This window comes from Conger conger, chromosome 5 (genome assembly GCF_963514075.1).
Source record: "Conger conger chromosome 5, fConCon1.1, whole genome shotgun sequence".
In the NCBI taxonomy this organism is placed as follows: Eukaryota; Metazoa; Chordata; class Actinopteri; order Anguilliformes; family Congridae; genus Conger; species Conger conger.
This window is the reverse complement of record NC_083764.1, coordinates 35,929,971-35,952,652: the sequence shown is the minus strand read 5'-3', so window position 1 is coordinate 35,952,652 and position 22,682 is coordinate 35,929,971. Positions and strand designations below refer to the sequence as shown.

General features: G+C 41.9%; 1 protein-coding gene across 2 annotated transcripts; it reads left to right on the top strand.

Moving 5' to 3' along the window:
* The first annotated feature begins 342 nt into the window (after positions 1-342).
* cmtr1 (cap methyltransferase 1) lies at positions 343-21,766 on the top strand. 2 transcript variants are annotated; one of them, XM_061242883.1, is made up of 24 exons: positions 343-426; positions 1,796-1,906; positions 2,194-2,348; positions 3,530-3,688; positions 4,154-4,246; positions 4,732-4,803; positions 5,191-5,285; positions 6,296-6,368; positions 7,621-7,819; positions 8,662-8,780; positions 8,868-8,964; positions 9,468-9,600; positions 10,039-10,218; positions 12,380-12,436; positions 13,324-13,381; positions 13,483-13,551; positions 13,686-13,817; positions 14,421-14,543; positions 15,104-15,195; positions 16,166-16,234; positions 16,553-16,600; positions 18,451-18,563; positions 18,749-18,857; positions 20,407-21,766. In XM_061242883.1, the coding sequence occupies exons 1-24, from the start codon at positions 363-365 to the stop codon at positions 20,540-20,542; spliced, it is 2,556 nt and encodes an 851-aa protein (XP_061098867.1). In that variant the 5' UTR covers positions 343-362; the 3' UTR covers positions 20,543-21,766. The 2 variants fall into 2 exon arrangements, with proteins under 2 accessions (XP_061098867.1, XP_061098868.1); XM_061242884.1 differs by having other exon boundaries at positions 393-944.
* Positions 21,767-22,682: the final 916 nt, after the last annotated feature.

The following is a 22,682-nucleotide window of genomic DNA, read 5'->3' as shown; positions in this document are numbered from 1 at the left end:
AATGTAAGGTGTTTATGAGGGACAATGTATTCAAAAACAAATGAACAATAAAGCTTATCTTTGCTATACGTTTAACATGGCCCCAGTAATCCTCACCAGATTTTTAAGCAGGGAGCAATATGGCAGTATAGTAGTACTTCCACTAGCGGCACTGAAAATGGTAAATGCAGAGTGCTGCAGCGTTAAACATGCTTTGGCCAATTAGCTTTTCCTGTCATGGTAACTCCAATATGAAATAGAACAGAACTTAAAATAACCGAATGGACACACGTTGTCATTGCGCTGTTTCAACACATCCTCGTTTTCACTGTGCTGTTTTCAGGCACTTTGCTCAGTACGCCATCCCACAAAGTACGTCACTGATGCGCACTCACTCACACGAAGGACCCCTGCGACTTTCAGCGCTCGAAACAAATTTGAATGCGGGTAATGGTTGATGTCAATGAAATAGTGGTCTTTAGCGACTGGTTTCTAACAGGAAAATCGGACTTTGTGATACAAAAATCCGCGTATTCGTTTATGTAAACGGACCACTTTGTTACGATGGGAGACCAGCGGGGTAATCTTTTAGCTAGGTCGTTTGGTAGCTAAAATAAGTAACGTTAGATTTCAAAACAAATAGCACTAGTTAGCTAGCTGTCCTAGCTTGTTTTTTAATGTTTTGACCCTCATATAATAATTTAAGATAAATCGGTAGCTAGATAAATCGGTTGGTAGATATATAGAAAAATAGAAAAATAATCCAAACCTTACTTGTTTTGCATTTTACGTATTTACACTATTGAGATTAAATAACACATTTCTGACGTTGGAGCTCTATGTACAGTGTAACTTAACTTGCTGAAAGGTCAACGACTGGCGAATGAGACTTAAAATCTAGCTAGCTAGACTGCAAGTAACGATAACCAACCAAGTTTTACTAAGCCACACGACAACGCGCAGAGGTAACTTGAACTGTCGTTTATGTAAATCGCACCATTGCTGTAAATCTTTATCTATTCCCTGCCTGGCTGCTATTGGACCTTATTATACAGTGCAGCTAGTAGTAGCGAGCTGTGTTTATGACTTCGCGAGATAGTGATTGCTACTAGTTTTTACTTTGCATGCAGCCAAATTGCAGGTGACGTTCCCCAGTGGAGAACGGCCTTTGTATACTTCAAACCTAACATAATGCATTGTTACATAATAATTGTAGCGAATAGTTATCCATTTAAGATGCTTAATATTCGTGTAACTTCTGTCCAACAAGTAAACCGGTATCACCCTGCTGTTAAACCCAGCTATGCCAGCTTGACCAGCTTGAAAATTGAGCTCGTCAAAAACAAGTCTAGCTGGGTATGACCTGGTCATCCAGCATGGCCAAGCTGGTCATGAAGCTGGTCTAGCTAGATATGAGCTGGTCAACCAGCTAATGCTGGTAGCTTGTCTGAGCTGGTTAACATGTTAGGGACAAACATGTTAATCTGGGAGCTGAACTGGTCTGGACTGGTCAACCAACTAAACCATATTGAGCTGGGAGCTGATCTGAACTGGTCGACCAGCTACTAGCTGATACAAAGCCTAACTTGTGCTTTTTCAGCTAGGCCGTCCTGTTTACTGACTTTGCAGTGTCCAATGTTTTTTTTCCACAACAGTTTCTACAATGGAAACTGTTCATAATGTGTAATTGCAATGTGTATTTGGTTTTCTGATTTATGCTTGTTACTCATGAGTGAGTTGGACATGACTAATATCGTCGGAGGCAGGGCTTCTGTGTGTTGCGTAGTGATTGACCCCGTGCCCGTGTATCTCGCAGCCATTATGAAGAGGAGAGGCGGGCAGGGAGACCCTCAAAAGAGGAGGAAGAAGCGTTGTGAGGAGCCCAACTCTGACGAAGACAACAAATCTCTCCGGGCAACTAGTCAGGGTAAGGCAGCATACAGAGATGGATCGAGTTGGTAAGCTGGGGTTCATCCGAGAGCCCCCTGTTGTTTTAAGGAGCTGAATCCTTGTGCTCTCCTGAAATGCAGCAGGTTGCATAATATTGGACAGACAGTATTATGTTAATCACAGTCCACATATCCCTGCAGTATTTTATGCCTGGTCTGGCAGGGCACGCTCAGCACAAAGTCCATCTGTAGACTGTCCCTGGTTAAATAAAGGATTTTAAAAAACAATAAATAAAAAATGTGTGTGTGGCTGTTTTTGTCTTAGACTCTAGTCAGAGTGACTCCTTCAGCGATGCTGAAGACCACAGACCAGGGTTCTCCATGCCTGTGCTATCCCAGGATGCACCGCAGACAGAAGAGTCACAACAGGATTCATCCAACAAGTTCTCCATCTACAACAGCGTGTCACAGAAATTAATGGTAATGTGGGAGTGTGCCTGTGCCTGGAAGATAGTGTAGTTGTCTGTATTTTAGTAACCCCACTTGTCAGATTCCTGGCCTTACAATGATGCTGACCAGATTTACACTCGTGTGAGATTTTTGACTTAAAAAAAAAAAATTCTGTTGATAAATGCCAGCAAATAATACAAACACAATACATGCACATCAACACAAAATGAAATCCAAAAACAATGACTCCCAATTTCAGCTACCCAAGCAAACTCCAACCCCTTATTCATTACGCATCATATTTACACACAAAAAAATATGAAATAATGCGAAATATTCCCCCTTCAAAACAACCACAATACATGCCTTAATAACCAGAAAACAAAAAGCAAAGACGCAAATACACATACGCCACAAAGTATAACATCACCTTTTATATCGCAACCCAATTCTACCACTCAAGAAATGCACTTCGCTCACATGCACAGTAAACACCCTGTCCAATTGCCCAATTTCCCTCTCACTCAGTCCCTGCCACAAACTGCCCCATCTGCCCTTACCATCAGCCACCCCCCTGCTGAATTCATGAAAACCATGGGATGGCATCATTACCCACTCTGGTGTGAGATAAGCCAGTTAATCTCCTGATGAATCATGATTTTGTGTGTTTGCGGCTCCATTTGGAGGCAAAATCAAACCATCCCAATCACTGACCCACAACGTAAACCTGGCTAAATCATGAAACAATCCAAATGCAGCACACAAAATCTCAAAAGCAGAACTGTAGTTCTCCTTTACAGACGCTCTAGACCAGACGCTCTGAAGTGTCTGAAAATTTGAGCTTCATACAAGTTTGTTTTTGTGCTAAAGCCTTCCGAAACTTACGAATGTACTTCCAAACTCACTTACAAAAGATTTTCAAAAAGATTTTAAATGTTTATAAATGAAACTGCCAGGTCATTTCATATTTGGTATCTTGGGTACTTAGTGTGTAGAAATCAAATCTGCTGTCAAAGAGCATTCATCTTCATTTTGAAGAAATTGGGCCTTAAAAGCCATTTTCAATCTCTAAAAATAAACACATTTAATATCAATTTTTTTGTCTTTTGAAGTCTTATGAGAGGTCTGTCTCCTATAAAAAAAGCTTTGCTACCACTCACAATTAAACAGCCCTCTGTTTCTTTTTCTCTCTCCGTCTGCATTGACCTCAGGCCAAGATGGGCTTCCGGGAGGGGGAGGGTCTGGGGAAGTTTGGCCAGGGGCGGAAGGAAATCGTGGAGGCATCCACCCAGCGTGGGCGCAGGGGTCTGGGCCTCACGCTGCAGGGGTTCCAGGGGGAGCTGAATGTGGACTGGCAGGATGAGCCTGAGGTAACCCCACACCCACCAAAACAGCCCCTTTTCAGTAGGCTGGCTACATACAGTTTTGTTATTTGTCTAGAGGTTGACACTGCTTACTTTTTTAACAACATGTCATACAGCTGTATATTCTGGTGAACATTCAGTTGAAGTACCTTTTGCTGAAAGGTGAAATGGCAGCACTCCGTCTGCCAATAAAACATGTAATATCCGCAGTCTCCTCCAGTCCATTCAACTCTGATACTGTTTTTCAAACAGTAACTGTCTCAGGGGCCTACAGTAATTGGCTTTACTGCTGAACATTCCTCCTATCAGCTGTGAGAGTGAAAGCTCTTGGTGAGAGTTTATAACACACACAAGTCCTCTGCCTCATATATGTTAGGTTTGAAAATGTCATAACTTAACTTAAGAGATCACATTCCTATTTCAGGTATGTAGCAGCCGCTCTCAGCTGCTGTGTCTTTCTCTCTGTCCCAGCCCAGTGCAGTGGAGCAAGTTCAATGGTTTCCAGAATGCTCCACTGAGATCCCTGACGCAGATGAGCTGAGGGACTGGATGACTGTGGGAAAGGTATTCAATTAAACAAGTTTTTCTTGTAGAATGTCGTCATTGTATCCCAACAGATTAATAATAATAATAATAATAATAATAATAATTTGGACAATAACTTATTTTTCACTCTTGCTCATGTGCAACACTCATTCCAGTCCCTTTATACTTCATATTCCCCATTTATATGCTCTGAACAACAACTGAATCGCTTGACCATGTCTGCATGCTTTTATACATTGAGTTGCTGGCACATGATTGGCTGATTAAATATTTGCATTAACAAGCGCAGGTCTACCATGTATCACAAAATTCCATCCAAAACATTACAACTGTACCATATTTTTTTATATTTGGACCGTGTATCTTTTGAACTTTGAAATTACTTCTTGCAGTATTCCCTAAATAAATTTTGAACCACATCCTTTTTTACCCTTGTGACTCCTCTTGTTGACTTTTCAGTTCTATGTTTTCTATTAAATTGTGGATGTGTTATTATTTTCCAGAGAAAGTTGAAGATAGAGGATGAGACAGAGTTTTGTTCTGAAGACCTTTTGCACAGCTTGCTGCGGTGCAAGGTGAGCCACTCCTCTAATGGTAAACAAACGCCTCAGTCAGAGAGTTAGGATGCCCTAAAAAATATAGCATTAAAGCTGCTGCTTAACAGGGCTTACTTGTTTAGGCACTGTTCTAGCGCATTGGATGAGCCCAAGGTCTGCAGACCTGTTTTGGATTCTAATACTGTTCTGTGCTTGATTATCTTGTCTGGTGCAACCAAGAGGAACAAAAGGCAGGGTTTGCACTTTTTTTATTTCATGAGCTCCAATACACCAGACAAGCTCAGTAATGCCTAGAAAAGTATTTGAATCAAAAATAATGATGTATTTGACCCAGGTTGCGGCCAGCAACCCCATAGGAAAAGACACGTGTAGGAACAGTGATTCTTCATGCATGTTTCTCTGCAGACTGTCTTTGATGACCTAGAGGGGGAGGAGATGCGTCGTGCTCGAACGCGGTCAAATGCTTATGAAACAATCCGCGGGGCCTTCTTCCTCAACAGGTAAATCACAGGCACAAGTGACACATCACTTAGGTAGTTTGCAGATATAGGCACAGTCTGTCAGTATTTGGACAGTGGTACAATTTCTCTTCTATTGGCCCTGCACTCCAGCACACTGGATTTGAAACTAAGCAATGAATAAAGAGGTTAGAATGCCCCCTATAACCTTTAACTTGAGGGTATCTACATCCATATGATATAATCGGTGCTGGAATTGCATCAGTTTTTATACATAGGCCCTCCATTTCAGGGGACCAAAAGTAATTGGACAGGTTGCTTCTCAGCTGTTTCTGATTAGTTAGGTATACTAAATCACTTTCTTAGTGCAGGCGTAAGAAAGCAATCAGTGTCTAGTTTTGATTCTAGACTTTTGATTGCCTTTGGACTCTGTTATTGGCGTCATTGGCGAGTTGTGCCAATGAAAGTAACCCCACATTGCTCCTGGGGGAATTGGTACCTGCTTAGTCTAATTAACTAAGTTGCTTTGGATAAAAGTGTCAGCTAAATAACTGTAATTTGATGTAGTGTTGATTAGAGAGAGTGCAGAGTGCCTTCTCTACAGGCAGATGACGCCAGTCACTGCTTTTTAGCATCTTAGCACACAGCAGCTTGTTTGGGTCAATCAGACATTGGTATTGGAGGCAGACAGTTCATCTGTGGTAGTTGGTGCACAGTGAGTTTCCAGTTCTGCTGCGACTTATTACTTACATCAATAACTTAAAACATTTCATTATGCCATAAGCTCAACTCACCTGGTGGCTCTCCAGGGGCGACAGAAGTACAATTCCTGCAGATCCTACTCACAATTTTCTTAGTAAGACTATGTATAAAATTTTGGTTAGTAACATGCTTACAAAACTTCAGCAGATTTGACAGGCATGAAATGAGTAAATAGTCGGACCTCATTTGACATAATTGTCTCTGTACTTGACCATTGCTTTGCAGGCAGAATCTTGGCTTTGGGAATCACTCATCTGAATATCTTCCCTACCCTTGTTTTTTCCCTGCAGAGCTGCCATGAAGATGGCCAACATCGACCATGTCTTTGGCTACATGTTCACCAACCCACGAGACACGCAAGGCGTTAGTCTATTCCTGCTTTTTTAGTCTGAATAGGTAGGGCTGGGCAATATAGCCATCGCGCGATAAATATATATTTTTTGAAAATGCAGTCTTTTTAAAAATATAATAATACCTGATGTGGAAGCACACAATTTTCTGAGCCAAAGTGAAATGCTTCTGGGGGAAAATAACATTGCTTGTATCTATTCAATGTTGATATGATAGCAGCAGGGCCATGCTGTTTCTATGTGGTAGATAAAAACATGACTACAAGGATAAAGAGCGAAAATGTAAGCAATGTGTTTCTCAAAACTAATAGGTAAGTTAACCAACATCGAATAGATACAAATGATGTTTTTTTTCTCCCCCGGAAGCATTTCACTGAAGTTTGGAGATGTGTTCAAGTATCAAGTATAATTAAACACGATAAGATGGACCGAAACCTACTGCCACCTGCCAGAGATAGTTCTTATTGTGCTAAAAGAAAATATTCGATATACCGCGATAGCTATATCACGCAGCCCTATGCAGTCAGTGCAGTTGTTCCCAACCCTGTTCCTGGAGATCTATTGTCCTATAGTTTTTCAATTGAACCATAATTATACCTGATTCATTTAATTAGCAGCTTGTGTACATCTGTGCAGAGATTAGTCTGTCCCTGCATGTCTGAGTTTGTGCTGGCTAATCAAGGATTGTGTTGTTGTGACTAATTTATGTATCTGGGTTCAATGCACCATGTGGATTTCCTCAACAGTAGTTTGAGGAAAGACTTTGAGATGTCACTGTTTCTTCCATTGTCTGAATTCTGAAGTCTAATTCGGTTCTCTCTGTTCAACACAAGTCTTTATGGTTAGCCTTTCTAATTCCTCACATCCAGTTACCTTGCTGTGTGCTCAGCTATTGCGACTATAGAGCCACTATGCAGATTTCAAGTGAGTAACAAGCAACAAAACTGAGTGAAAAGCAGGAAGCCTGGTGTTTTCCATACTATGTAACAGTTTTTTATATTGGGCTGGCTTTGTAGAAGTCCTTATAGTACTTCTCTATGAAACTGAAATTATTTTTTTCTAAAATACAAACACAAAATACAGTAAAATATATTATTATTTTATTGACAGTATATACATGATATACATTTTTGACATAAATATCTGTAGTGTAGAAATATATGTGTGTTGGTAGTTTTGCTTGATAGCTTCATCTGCCGCAGCTGAACATGCCGAGGTGGACTCTTAATCAGATGGTTACCTGCCCCTCTCTGCGCCCCATGCAGAAACCACAGACGCGGGAACGAGAAGGGGAGCTGCTGTATTTCGGGGACGTGTGCGCGGGGCCTGGCGGTTTCTCAGAGTACATATTGTGGCGGAGACGCTGGCACGCGAAGGGCTTCGGGATGACGCTGCGCGGCCCGAACGACTTCAAGCTGGAGGACTTCTTCGCCGCACCCAGCGAGCTGTTTGAACCATATTACGGTAAGATAGGACTCTGCCATAGTAATGGAGAACCTTGCTACAGTGAGGGAGAGTATTACGAATACCTACTGTATCATAGCCTGGCTATGATGAAAAAGAATGATGATTTGTTAAAAGTGAAGTATAGACCCTTGCTACAGGAATAGAATGCCATACTAAAGTAAGTGAACCTTGCTACCGTAATAGAGTACCACTTATCTTACCAAAGGTCAGAACTGAGTCTGAAAGAAATGCTTTTTAGCTATGCAGCTCCCTCTTCATGGAATCAACAAAACGATCTCTCGCTCAGTTGTCGAATCAGTATAGATTAGACAACTTATATATTATAATATATAATATATTGGCAAGTCGGTACAAAAATTTATAATGAATGAATAAAGCTGTAACAATAGTTATTAAGTAAGTTTCAGTAAAAAATGTGTGGCTGTGACGTTAGTTATTGATAAGCAAATGTCTGTACAGAAATTAGAAAGTTCCAGCATCGTTTCCAGGATAGCAAAACCTTTATATCTCTTTGACCCAGATAAGATTTAGGCTATTTAGGGTACTGGCCCAATTGGGCAAGTGACAGATCAATCAACTGAGCCGAACCAATCTCATAGTGGCCCCATAGACCAGCAGGCACTCCTTATTGTTGAGCCCTGCCATTGCTGCTGTAATAGAGTACAACAGCACAAGGGACCGTTGCAGTGTGAAGAAAGGCTTATTGTGGTGAGAATTTCGCAGAGTCTATTTACCCATACAAAATTGGGTACTCAGCAAAACCCTGTGAAATGTCATTATTTTTACCTCTTGTCAGCTTGGTTAGCTCCCACCCACTCCTCCTCGTTTATTTGTCCCAGGAGAGGGAGGTGTGGATGGGGACGGTGACATCACTCGTCCAGAGAACATCAGTGCCTTCCGGAACTTTGTCTTGGAGAGCACCGAGCGGCGGGGGCTGCACTTCCTCATGGCGGACGGGGTGAGCGGAAGACCTGCCCCTTTCCCCATTTCACTGCTCTGATTGGGTAAGAGTGCATCATTCTGATTGGTGGTATGTCACACACAGGGGTTTTCGGTGGAGGGACAGGAGAACATCCAGGAAATCCTCAGCAAGCAGCTGCTACTGTGTCAGTTCCTGACAGCTCTGTCTACCCTCAGAACAGGTACACTCTCTTCTGTAGTGTTTCCCACAGTACTTGCAATACAGTAATGTTTTAACCCTATTTTACCTGTATTTTGACAAGAAAAAAACAGCTCAAACACTATTAGTTGACACACTATTGGCGGATTTGTATTTTTGACACCACAGGTGTTTTGGTACTTCAATCCCTGCATTTATGGTGCATGCCCTGTGTGGGTGGGTAGAACATTGACTGGATTGGTTATTTGAGGGTGTGGATCGGCACAAATACACACCACACTGGTACTTTAATTGTCTTGTACTTTAATTGCGAGCCAACATTACCTGTATACTTGAGGTGGCAATCATGACAAAAAATTACATTTATTCATAATTATGTTGCAGTTGCCCACTCCCCATGCTCTGTTGTCAAATTCTCTTAGACTGAAATGAAATGAAAATGGATGATAAATTATAAATGGAAGATGATGGACTTATTATCAGGCCCAAGCCTCACTTTAATAATTTGCTTTTCTCAACTCTCAGGTGGTCACTTTGTGTGCAAGACCTTTGACCTGTTCACCCCCTTCAGCGTGGGTCTGATTTACTTGCTCTACCTCTGCTTTGACCGACTCTCCCTCTTTAAGCCCATCACCAGCCGGCCCGCCAACTCTGAGAGGTCAGCCCAAACTTATTTCTCAAAATGGGTCCTTGAGTTAGTGCATTGTGTTCAAATCTGTCACAAGTAGGCCTGCACGATATGAGGAAAATATTTGTTATGCGATAGCTTTATTGTTGAAGTGCGTACAGTGCTTCTGCTGTAGCTACACTGCTTTAGCTACACTAACATAGACCCCAGGCAATGAATAGCCTAACATCACTGAATAAAATAAATACATTATTTCCAACATGCTTTTATTGAACAAATTGCTCATGAACAGCCAATCCATTTAACCGAACATCAATTTAAATAAACACTATTCATCACAGTTCAAGCAGTCTTTTGCGATGTGTTTGACTTGCATGTTCATATCTCCATGGCGTTAAATATACAATATATCGTGAAGCCCTAGTCACAAGTCTGACCGCGGTTTCTCCCTTCCCTCCCCTGCCCCAGGTACATCGTTTGCCGGGGCCTGAAGCCCGGTTCAGACGCGGTCAGGGAGTACATGTTCGCCGTGAATCTGAAGCTGAACCAGCTGAGGAACACGGAGATGGATGTCAATGAAGTGGTCCCGCTGGACCTGATCAAGGGAGACTCGGAATTCTTTCAGCACATGGCCACCTCCAACGAAAGGTAAAGGAGCAGGATCTGGTGCTCAGACTCATGATGGCAGTGTGGTATAGGTTAGGGAAGTGTTACTCCAAGAATGCAGGTTCATTTTCCTGATGGTGGCACTGCTGTTGTACTTTTGAGCGCGTAGCTAATGTATAATAGTACAGTGCATCTATTTGGACAGTTGGTACAATTCCTGTTCTTTTGGCTCTGTAGTAATAAAACAATGAATATGTCACCTTTAATTTGAGAGTATTTTCGTCCATTTCGGGTAATCATGTTAATTTCTCCACACATCACCAAATATAGATGTAAATATCCTCAAGTTAACCTTACATACAGTGGGGCAAAAAAGTATTTAGTCAGCCACCAATTGTGCAAGTTCTCCCACTTAGAAAGATGAGAGGCCTGTAATTTTCATCATAGGTATACCTTAACTATGAGAGACAAAATGAGAAAAAAAAAATCCAGAAAATCACATTGTCTGATTTTTAAAGAATTTATTTGAAAATTATGGTGGAAAATAAGTATTTGGTCAATAACAAAAGTTCATCTCAATACTTTGTTATATACCCTTTGTTGGCAATGACAGAGGTCGAACGTTTTCTGTAAGTCTTCACAAGGTTTTCACACACTGTTGCTGGTATTTTGGCCCATTCCTCCATGCAGATCTCCTCTAGAGCAGTGATGTTTTGGGGCTGTCGCTGGGCAACACGGACTTTCAACTCCCTCCAAAGATTTTCTATGGGGTTGAGATCTGGAGACTGGCTAGGCCACTCCAGGACCTTGAAATGCTTCTTACGAAGCCATCCTTCGTTGCCCGGGTGTGTTTGGGATCATTGTCATGCTGAAAGACCCAGCACGTTTCATCTTCAATGCCCTTGCTGATGGAAGGAGGTTTTCACTCAAAATCTCACGATACATGGCCCCATTCATTCTTTCCTTTACACGGATCAGTCGTCCTGGTCCCTTTACAGAAAAACAGCCCCAAAGCATGATGTTTCCACCCCCATGCTTCACAGTAGGTATGGTGTTCTTTGGATGCAACTCAGCATTCTTTCTCCTCCAAACACGACAAGTTGAGTTTTTACCAAAAAGTTCTATTTTGGTTTCGTCTGACCATATGACATTCTCCCAATGTTCTTCTGGATCATCCAAATGCTCTCTAGCAAACTTCAGACGGGCCTGGACATGTACTGGCTTAAGCAGAGGGACACTGGCACTGCAGGATTTGAGTCCCTGGCGGCGTACTGTGTTACTGATGGTAGCCTTTGTTACTTTGGTCCCAGCTCTCTGCAGGTCATTCACTAGGTCCCCCCGTGTGGTTCTGGGATTTTTGCTCACCGTTCTTGTGATCATTTTGACCCCACGGGGTGAGATCTTGCGTGGAGCCCCAGATCGAGGGAGATTATCAGTGGTCTTGTATGTCTTCCATTTTCTAATAATTGCTCCCACAGTTGATTTCTTCACACCAAGCTGCTTACCTATTGCAGATTCAGGCTTCCCAGCCTGGTGCAGGTCTACAATTTTGTTTCTGGTGTCCTTTGACAGCTCTTTGGTCTTGGCCATAGTGGAGTTTGGAGTGTGACTGTTTGAGGTTGTGGACAGGTGTCTTTTATACTGATAACGAGTTCAAACAGGTGCCATTAATACAGGTAACGAGTGGAGGACAGAGGAGCCTCTTCAAGAAGAAGTTACAGGTCTGTGAGAGCCAGAAATCTTGCTTGTTTGTAGGTGACCAAATACTTATTTTACCAAGGAATTTACCAATTAATTCATTAAAAATCCTACAATGTGATTTCCTGGATTCTTTCCCCCCATTCTGTCTCTCATAGTTGAAGTGTACCTATGATGAAAATTACAGGCCTCTCTCATCTTTTTAAGTGGGAGAACTTGCACAATTGGTGGCTGACTAAATACTTTTTTGCCCCACTGTATATAGTTTCATTTCAGAAACAATGCTGGACTACAGAGCCAAAAGAACAGAAATTGTAGCAATCGTCTAAATACATACGCACTGCACTGTATGTGCTATGTTCAATGCCTCAATGTAAAAAAGCAAGCATTCAGGCTTACTTTGAGCTTCACTGTATCTATGAGGGAGGGAAACAGGTGGTAATTAATTGGCACTCCATCTGGCTTGTGTGCAATATTGGTCCCCTGACTCTTGTTTCTCCCACAGTCACTGTGCAGTTCAGATAAAGGCCCTGGCTAAAATCCACGCCTTCGTCCTGGACACGTGAGTCACACGTCCCTCTGAAAGTGTGTCCTTGTACTTACACCTTTACTAATGTGTGCCTGGTTGTGTTTGTGTCTTTGTCACAGTCACAGACTGTTTTTTACTACATATCTTCAATATACACTTAGTGAGCAATTTATTAGGTAGACCTGATAAGAACAAGTTCCACCAAGCTTGTTAATGCAAATATTTAATCAGCCAATCATCCGTAAAAGCATGCCGACTTGGTTCAGCTGTTTTTCAGACCTAAAGTCACGATTGGGAAGAAATGTGATCTGAGTGACTTTGACCGTAGAATGATTGTTGGTGCCTGACAGGGTGGTTTGAGTATCTCAGAAACTGCTGACCTGTCATGCACAACAGTCTCTAACATCCAGTGAGCAGCTGTTCTGCAGGAAAAAAAGCATTGTTAATGAGAGAGAGAAGCTGACAGGAAGGTGACAGTAATACAAATAACCACGCATTACAACAGTGGTATGCAGAAAAGCATCTCTGAGCACACAACGCGTCAAAGTGGATCGGCTACAGCAGCAGAAGACGTAATAAGTGTAAAAAATAAGTCTAATAAATACCTAATAATGTGCTCACTGAGCACATTTGTCCACATGGTTATATTGTACCTTATTTGTAATTTTGAATATTCAAATAATATATTTCAATATTACAATAATGTATGAATGTTGTTACTCTCTTCTAGGGAGTTGATTTGTTCACAAGTATTTGTTGATTGTGTTGCTTTCCAATTTCTTTGTTCTGCAGAAATTTTGTTTCACCATTAGTGCTTTATTGTACTTTATCTAAGTGTTTTATTTGTGTGTGTGCATGTGTGTGTGTGCACGCCTGTGTATTTGTGTGTGTTTGTGTAACTCTTTGTACTGGCTTTCCAGAAATCTGACAGAGGCAAAGCAGGCTGATATTCGTAAGGAGTGTCTGAAACAGTGGGGGGTGAGTATTGGTCTCACAGTGTTTCTCCAGTCTCTGTCACCAGCTACACCCCTCAAGCTCAGTTTTACTCTATTAACGTCCCTCTCTTTCTAACCCTTCAGATCCCTGATAAGGCTAGAGTGACTCCAGGATCTTCAGACCCCAAAACCAAATTCTACGAGCTGATGAAGGTGTGGAACTGGCACATACTGTGCGTGCGTGTGTGTTTGATGGTTGTGCTTGCCTGCATGTATGTGTGTTTCATATAGAATGGACAGTGAAATCTTACTGTGAGCATGTACCCATCTCTGTTACTTTGTCTCAGGGCTCGGATATTGAGTCGTTCAACTCAAAGCCCACCCCCCTGAGCTCCAGCACAATAGACAAGGTTCACCATGTCCTGGACTACCGCTGCATTGTGGGAGGTGGCGAGCAGCTCTTTCTGCTGGGCCTAGGGGTGAGTTTGGTTGGCGCACTACATGAGAGGGGTGGAAGGTGATGGCCAGTTCCTGCAATCAGGGGTTGCATGATCTAATGTCTGTACACTGGTATTGGACAGTGTCTTTATGAGGTCATGACTTTCTCTGATGTTGGACTATAATAGCTAAGATAGTAGTTCTCACGATTGTGTATGTATACTTGTTTCATTATTTCTAGTGTTGTGTTTGCTTAGATGGTTTTATTATTTTATTACTTTCGTTTGGCTATGTAAGCTGTTTATTCTTGTTCCTGCATAAGTGTATAAAACGGTTTTTGCTAACCAACTGTTCTAGGTTATCAGTGATTTATTGTGTTATTGATTTGGTATTGATATCGAGGTACCAAAGCTGGTATTGGTTTCAAAATCAAAATTTTGCTATTGGAACAACACTGTTTTGCCGTGAAGGAAGGGAAAGTCACTCAAACCAACACCAGTGTTTAGCACCCACCTGGGTGATGAACAGCAACCAGCCATAACACATTAACTGAAATGGTGAGGGACGGAACTATCGATCCAATGAAACTTTGCACACCCGATTCTGCGCCTCTCAGCTGTCGGCTCCCGTCTGTTCCCCTGCAGAAGTCTCAGATCTACACGTGGGACGGCAAGCTGCCTCTTCGCTGGAAGAAGCTGGAGAACAAAACGGAGCTGCCCAGGGACACCCTGCTGAGCGTGGAGATTGTACAAGAGCTGAAGGGCGAGGTAAGGGAGCCCTGCAGACTTCACATGGACAGGAAGAGCCAGGGCTATGTTTCTGAGCACATTTAATGGTTAATGGCCTGCATTTATATAGCACTTTTATCCAAAGCACTTCACAATTAATGCCTCATTCACACACACGCACACGCACACACACTCACACACCAACGATGATAGGCTGCTATGCATGGCACCGACCAGTACTGTACTGACCAGCTTGTCGGGAGCTATTTCAAGTTAGGCTCAGGGACACTTCCATATACCCCGGGCAGGGATCGAACCGGCAACCTTCCGACTGCTAACAACCGCTTTTACCTCCAGGCCAGGCTGGTGCTGCGACTGGTGTTTCTGAGACAGAACAGGTTCCTCATCCCTGATAGTGTATAGTATATCCTGGACTGGGGTGGGGACAGCTATCCAACATTAGATGGTAGTCTTCAGATTATATGATAAAAGCAGTCGCATCTCAAGATGTTAGTGATACTGTAGCAGTATTTGTATGCTGCTTTATAGATTTTCAGCTAAGGGTCGTACCTCTAAGACACATTGATGGTTTCCTACAGGGCAAGGCTCAGCGCAGGATCAGTGCCATCCACGTCCTGGATGCTCTGGTGCTGAACGGAACAGATGTCCGGGACCAACACTTCAACCAGCGGTCAGTTCAGTTTCAGTTTAGTCCATTCAGGAGATGTAAAAATACATTTACCTGTTTCTAATGGAGGCAGTCTTATACACACTATGCACACCTTGACTGATCCTTGTTGGTTATATTTTTTAACCATTAACAAAATTCAGCAACTCTGAAGCTGTCTTATTAACACGATGTATCGTGTATTTGAAATACACGTGCAGGAAAAACATTTTTTAAATGAGCGATATTGTTTTCGGAGAAGTTCTACCTTTTAAAACTACCTTCAGAACTTATCACTGGGCTCAACCAGTGGAAGACGTGTTCAATGGTTATAGTTCCAACTGTCTAACTTCTCTGAAAACATTTCATTCATTTCATTTCATTTTTTCCCCCACACATTATTTCAAATACATGATCTTGTGTAAATAAGGTACACCTTAGAGAGAGATTCATCTTTCACTTTTAATATTTTATTTTATTTTCATAAATCTCTGTTGTTGTCCTTTCTATTACCTGTTCAGTGAATTTTAAATTTGATTACTTTCATCAAAAAGTTACCTGGAAATTTCCCTCCCTTTGCAACCCAAATTCTTATGCCATTCCATTTTAGAACTCAAGTACAAGCAAGTTCAAGCTTGTGTGTTTGTCATTGTGGTGAGCTTATGTGACCGAACAACATTTAAAATATAAAGTCTGTGTCTGTTCCTGTTCAATTTCAGTCATCCACTTCAGGCCATCAACTTCTGAATACTGGTGCCTGTTAGTACAGACCACTGTATTGTAGTTTTTCCCAACATCACAGTAGAAAAAAACCATCCTCGAGTGTACTAATCAGAATATTGAATTTGTTTACAGTCAGCGATGTTGACACCCATAATGCATTCTCTTTTAGACAAGCAGGAAGAATTTAGACACAATCTTATTCGTAATTGTGGATTCAAACAATTAACTCTTGGATTTAAAAAATATATATGTATGTTGGGCTGCATAACAGAATCCAGATGGTAGAGAAGTTTGTGAGAGCTGTGTCCAAACCCAGCCGACCGGACATGAACCCGATCAGGTGAGTGAACTCGATAGGCACCCTGCTCCCTCATCTTTCTTGTCCAGGGTTTTAATCTTTCTGGATTTCATGCCAACTTTTGCTCTGTACTACTTAATTAGCCAAATTGTTCATTATATAATTTTTTTTTTGATAAGCTTGGGAATCTGTGAGTGAACCAGCCTGGTTGTATACAGAGAGTTGCCTAATTTAGCCAGGTAATGGGTGGGAACGGATACAACCATCTAGGAATAGGGTTTCCCACATTGTCTCTTGTAAACCCATGTACACCATCTGGAATGTGAGTTGTTGGAAGGAATTTTGGATTCTTTTTTTTAGAGTAAAGGAAGTGTACAGACTGGAGGAGATGGAGAAAATCTTTGTCAGGTAAGATAAAGAGTGCTTCAAGTTGATAAACCCCACCGTTTCAAGTTATCTTGAGCCTTTCCCCTGCCATTTTGTAATACAGTAGAACCTCAGAGAACCGAACACTTCGGGAATAAAGGTAATTTGGAACACTGAAATTTTCTGTAAGTAACTTTGGCGGCACTCGTTGTTTGTACAAGTGCAAAATCTAAAAGACTTAAATTCAGTATTGAGTAAATTCAGCACATACAGTGGTGTGAAGTAAAGTGTTTGCCCCTTCCTGATTTCTTATTTTTTTGCATGTTTGTCACACTTAAATGTTTCAGATCATGAAACAAATTTAAATATTAGTCAAAGACAACACAAGTAAACACAAAATGCAGTTTATAAATGAAGGTTTTTATTATTAAGGGAGAAAAAAATCCAAACCTACATGGCCCTGTGTGAAAAAGTGTGATTGCCCCCTAAACCTAATAACTGGTTGGGCCACCCTTAGCAGCAACAACTGCAATCAAGCGTTTGCGATAACTTGCAATGAGTCTCTTACAGCGCTGTGGAGGAATTTTGGCCCACTTATCTTTGCAGAATTGTTGTAATTCAGCCACATTGGAGGGTTTTCGAGCATGAACCGCCTTTTTAAGGTCATGCCACAGCATCTCAATAGGATTCAGGTCAGGCCACTCCAAAGTCTTCATTTTGTTTTTCTTCAGCCATTCAGAGGTGGACTTGCTGGTGTGTTTTGGATCATTGTCCTGCTGCAGAACCCAAGTTTGTTTCAGCTTGAGGTCACAAACAGATGGTCGGACATTCTCCTTCAGGATTTTTTGGTAGACAGCAGAATTCATGGTTCCATTTATCACAGCAAGTCTTCCAGGTCCTGAAGCAGAAAAACAGCCCCAGACCATCACACTACCACCACCATATTTTACTGTTGGTATGATGTTCTTTTTCTGAAATGCGGTGTTACTTTTACTTTTTCAGACCACAGAGTATTTTCCCAAGTCTTGGGGAACATCAAGATGTTTTCTGGCAAAATTGAGACGAGCCTTAATGTTCTTTTTGCTCAGCAGTGGTTTTCGTCTTGGAATTCTGCCATGCAGGCCATTTTTGCCCAGTCTCTTTCTTATGGTGGAGTCATGAACACTGACCTTAACTGAGGCAAGTGAGGCCTGCAGTTCTTTGGATGTTGTTATTGGGTCTTTTGTGACCTCTTGGATGAGTCGTCGCTGCGCTCTTGGGGTAATTTTGATCGGCCGGCCACTCCTGGGAAGGTTCACCACTGTTCCATGTTTTCGCCATTTGTGGATAATGGCTCTCACTGTGGTTCGCTGGAGTCCCAAAGCTTTAGAAATGGCTTTATAACCTTTTCCAGACTGATAGATCTCAATTACTTTCTTTCTCATTTGTTCCTGAATTTCTTTAGATCTCGGCATGATGTCTAGCTTTTGAGGATCATTTGGTTTACTTCACTTTGTCAGGCAGGTCCTATTTAAGTGATTTTTTGATTGAGAACAGGTGTGGCAGTAATCAGGCCTGGGTGTGGCTAGAGAAATTGAACTCAGGTTTGATAAACCACAGTTATGTTTTAACAGGGGGGCAATCACTTTTTCACACAGGGCCATGTAGGTTTGGATTTTTTTTCTCCCTTAATAATAAAAACCTTCATTTAAAAACTGCATTTTGTGTTTACTTGTGTTGTCTTTGACTAATATTTAAATTTGTTTGATGATCTGAAACATTTAAGTGTGACAAACATGCAAAAAAAAAAAGAAATCAGGAAGGGGGCAAACACTTTTTCACACCACTGTATGTGTCTGAAGCAGATATATAGTTTGAATTGCCCATCATCCTGAGTTGTGGTCTTCTCCCAGGCTAGAGATGAAAGTGACGAAGAGTTCAGGAGGCGCTCCTCGTCTGTCCTACACCGGCAGGGACGACCGGCACTTCCTCCCCACTGGCCTCTACATAATCAAGACAGTCAACGGTGAGTGAGGGGGAGCAATCCCATGCTTCTGACTGGAGGAGGGGCTGGGCTAGACTGATTGTGTGGAACAATACTAGGTCCATGTTTCTGAGATGTCATTGTTCTGCATTTATTATTATTTATATTAAAAACGCATAAAAAGTTCAGTATGTCCTGAATATTTCCCTTCTCCGCCCCCCCACCAGATCCGTGGACGATGGCGTATAGTAAGAACTCCAAACGAAAGTTTTTCTTCAACAAGCTCACAAAAGACTCAACCTATGACCTTCCACCCAATGCTGTGGCCCCATTCCAGTACGTATGACAACATTGGTACCTGGGCTTAAGCATATCTGGGAATGAACCTGCATTCATCTGCAGTCTGACCATGTATGGTTTACTGTGTATAAAATAAATGTGTTAAAATTCAGTGCTACATCGACATTAATACAAGTTTCAATATACATTGAGGTCCGTAAGTATTTGGACAGTGGTACAATTCATTTTCTTTTGGCTCTGTACTCCAGCACACTGGATTTGAAATGAAATGATGAATATGAGATTAAAATGCAGAATGTAACTTTTAACAGCTTCTCAGCTGTTCCGGTTAGGCAGTTGTATTCAATCGCTTCCTTAGTGCAGGTATAAGTAAGCTTTCAGTGTCGATTCTTGATTCATTTGATTGCCTTTGCAGTCTTGTTACCACTGTTATTCAGCATGAGGACCAGAGTTGTGCCAATGACAGTCAAGGAAGCCATTATGAGGTTGAGCAATAAGAAAAACACAGTCAGAGACATAGGCCAAACAATATGCTTACCAAAATAAACTCTTTCAAAGAGCACTGTTGAGCTTAGTAATTGCAGAGAGGCGGATAGGCCAAGGAAGACCCCTACAGTTGGTGACTGAAGAATTCTCACCATAATGAAGAAAAACCAGTGGATATGTCAGTGACTCCTGTCTGCAGAAGACTTAGCAAACAGAAATACAGGGGCTACACTGCTAAACCACTAGTAAGCTGCAAAAATAGGATGGCCAGGATACAGCTTGCTAAAAAGTACCTAAAAGAGTCTGCAGAGTTCTGGAAAAAGTTTTGTGGACAGATAAGACCAAGCACCCTTCATCTGTGAAACGTGGTGGGGGTGTTATAGTTTGGGCATGTATGGCTGCCACAGGGGCTGATCGGCGAGTTATTTCTCAGGAGTACAGAAGCATTTAATCTGCTCAAATTCAATCAACTGCCTCCAAACTCTTTGGACGGTGCTTCATCCCACGGCAAGGCAATGACCCCAAGCATATACCAGTGCTCTCTTTCTTCTTAAAGATGTTCCAAACTGTTTATTTCAGTAAATATATTGTTTGGTATTTGACTTTTGTTCTCTAATTTCTCAGCCTCATAATGGCTTCCTTGTCTTTCATGAGCACAACTCTGGTCTTCATGTTGACATATCCCTATAACAGACTCCTGTGGCAATCAAAGGCCTAGAATCAAGAATAGATACAGAAAACTTTATTATACCTACTCAGGAAATGATTGAATACACCTGACTAATCACAAACAGCTGGGAAGCCAACTGTCCAATTACTTTTGGTTGTCTAAAATGGGATCGGATCACCTGATAGGGATGTAAATACCCTAAAATTAAAGGTGGCATTCTGCCCTTTAACCTCGCTGTTTCATTTCAAATTCAATGTGGAGTACAGAGTCAAAAGTACCACTGTCCAAATACTTATGGACCACACTATTTCATATCTAGCATTTGGGATAATTGCTATTATTCCTTTCTCACATGAGAGGCATCTCAAACTGAAGGCTACAACAGAGATGATACCGGTATTGTAATTATTCGCAATGTTCTCTCCACAGTGTCTGTCACTTTGAGCGGCTGTTCTGGGCATGGGAGGATGGGGTCAAAGTTCATGACTCTCAAACTCGTGTGGACCCTGAGAAGCTATCCAAGGAGGATGTGCTAGCCTTCATACACCAGCACTACCAGCCCTGAGACACTATCTACCCAGTAACTCTGACCCTCTTTGGACGAGAGCAACGTCCTTCCTTACTAAAAACTGCTTCTTGCCTTATATGGATACCCTGTGTACAGATTATTTTCTTTATTAGGGATGAGAGTTCTGCAAACATGTGAATATCTGTTTCAGAGCTCATTATGTTCACAGTTTCCCAATACACTAAGTGCTTTTATTAAATGTATTTTATTGGCTTGGGGTTGTCAATCACACAATTATTGTGAGCAATTATTGTCACCGACAATTTCATAATCTGTCCTGGTGAGCTCTGAAACATAAAAATCTGTGGAACTCTTCTCATCCCTGTTTTAACCACAGCCTCCTTTCAGAAATCTGTCCTGTGTGGACTTAAGTGTGCTCTAGCACCAGACCCTGACCAAACTCCTTCCTCCTTTCAACTCTAGCTGATGAAGGGGGGTAAGTTCTTGCTCATGAATCGGCCCTGGTTGAACTACTGTGCACAGAGGAATTTCCCGTTGTCTCAGATCTCCTCCTAGAAGCAGATCAGTATGTGTTTTGCACTCAACACAGTAGTCTGCTCTTTCTCATACCTTTCCCGAGGTCTGTGACCTTTCCTGTCCGACTATCCGCTATTGTGTTTAAATAGGAATAAGGAATCTCATCAGAGTGTTATGTGGCAGATGTAAATGGGTGATTAGTGAGTGATGCATTGTGGGAAAGGCTTCCCAAGCCTCCACACGGGTGTCGCTCTGTCCTGCTCTCCTCCTTTCACATTGGTTTTGGTTTGTTTTAAAGGTGTTTAGGATTAGGGCTGATAAATCAGATGGTTCCTTCGTAATGTAATTCTGAAAATATTCAGATATCCAGAAAAAAAATAATAAAAATAATTGCTTTCAAACTTGATCTTCCTTGCCAGGATAGGGCAAAAAAACAGTGCATGCTGGGTATAATGCTGTTTATCCTTTGCAGTTATGAATAACCTGTAGCTTGTCTGTTTTACAGGGGCTGTGCATACTGGAGTAGCAATTCTGTAATCGTATGTCTACAGAAACTATTAGCCTGATAGCAGTATGACTTGTTTGGGCTCATATATAAGGAACAGACTTTGTGGGTCACTGGACAGTAGGCTGAGGAAACATCCCTTGTCCGTTAGCGGTTTGGCCTCATATAAGACTAGCTCGTTCCACTGGAATATGCTGCATGTTTAATGTACAACTGTCAGTAAAACATTTTTTTTGTAATTTAGCTGTACTCTTTGTGTTACCGATGACAAAACCACAGGTGCCCATTCAACCAGAGAAGGTGTGCAGTGAGGTGGGAATAGCCGGGTCACTGCTGGTCTCCCTCCCTGGGTGGTGCTATGGGCAATTGTGCACCACCCTGTGGGGTTGTCAGCCAGTGTGGCACCGTGATTAGTCTAAACTGCAAGAACTACTGCCTTCGCTGGACACATAGTCCACCTTGTTCTGTTTTCAGGTGGAAATGGTTTCTGTTAAGGGAAATGTCTAGTTGATTAATATAGGGGGGAAACCTGGACCTGGATGGAACGTGAAGCACATCATGTCACACTGACATGCTGATTTGACTCATCGATTCAAACAGCATTGCACAGTACACTAGTCCATTTTTGTGGCTAAAACTCTTCAGAACCGTTAACATGGTACCACTACAATGGGACTGGTCCTTGCACCAGTGGCACCTCTTTCATATGAATATATAGGATTATGATTTATCATAATTTTTCACTACCTTAATCCTCAAAAGCCTGGCACAGCACATACACCCAGTCATGAATTGGATACCCCCTCCCCATGTCTCATGCCACAGATGCCATGTCTTGTTCTATATCCTGCAACTGCATGAAGTTTGCTGTAAGGTTTCAGGCCTATACAGCCAGTGTGCACAATCACTCAAATGACAAATCACAACATAATTTTATTAAGTGTTACTTCAACAAATATCCCTTTTTAGTGACATTCCTTCAGTCTTGGAGCCAGGTATAAGCGCACGTGTAAGTAAAAAGTGTAAGTACATTGAGTTCCTGAATCTCACAATAAGGGCCCAGAACTACAGAGGCTACACTGCAAGATGCAAACCACAGCTGAAAAAAACAGGATGGCCAGGTGAAACCTGGTGGTGGGGGTGTTATAGTGTGGG

What these genes read in the sequence shown, in the direction of transcription:
- cmtr1 (XM_061242883.1), top strand. Translation starts at nt 363, where the DNA reads ATGCGCACTCACTCACACGAAGGACCCCTGCGACTTTCAGCGCTCGAA. An exon ending in TCTGTCTACCCTCAGAACAG is followed by an intron (nt 8,965 to 9,467) that starts GTACACTCTCTT and finishes CTCAACTCTCAG; the next exon opens with GTGGTCACTTTGTGTGCAAG. An exon ending in CGGCCCGCCAACTCTGAGAG is followed by an intron (nt 9,601 to 10,038) that starts GTCAGCCCAAAC and finishes CCCCTGCCCCAG; the next exon opens with GTACATCGTTTGCCGGGGCC.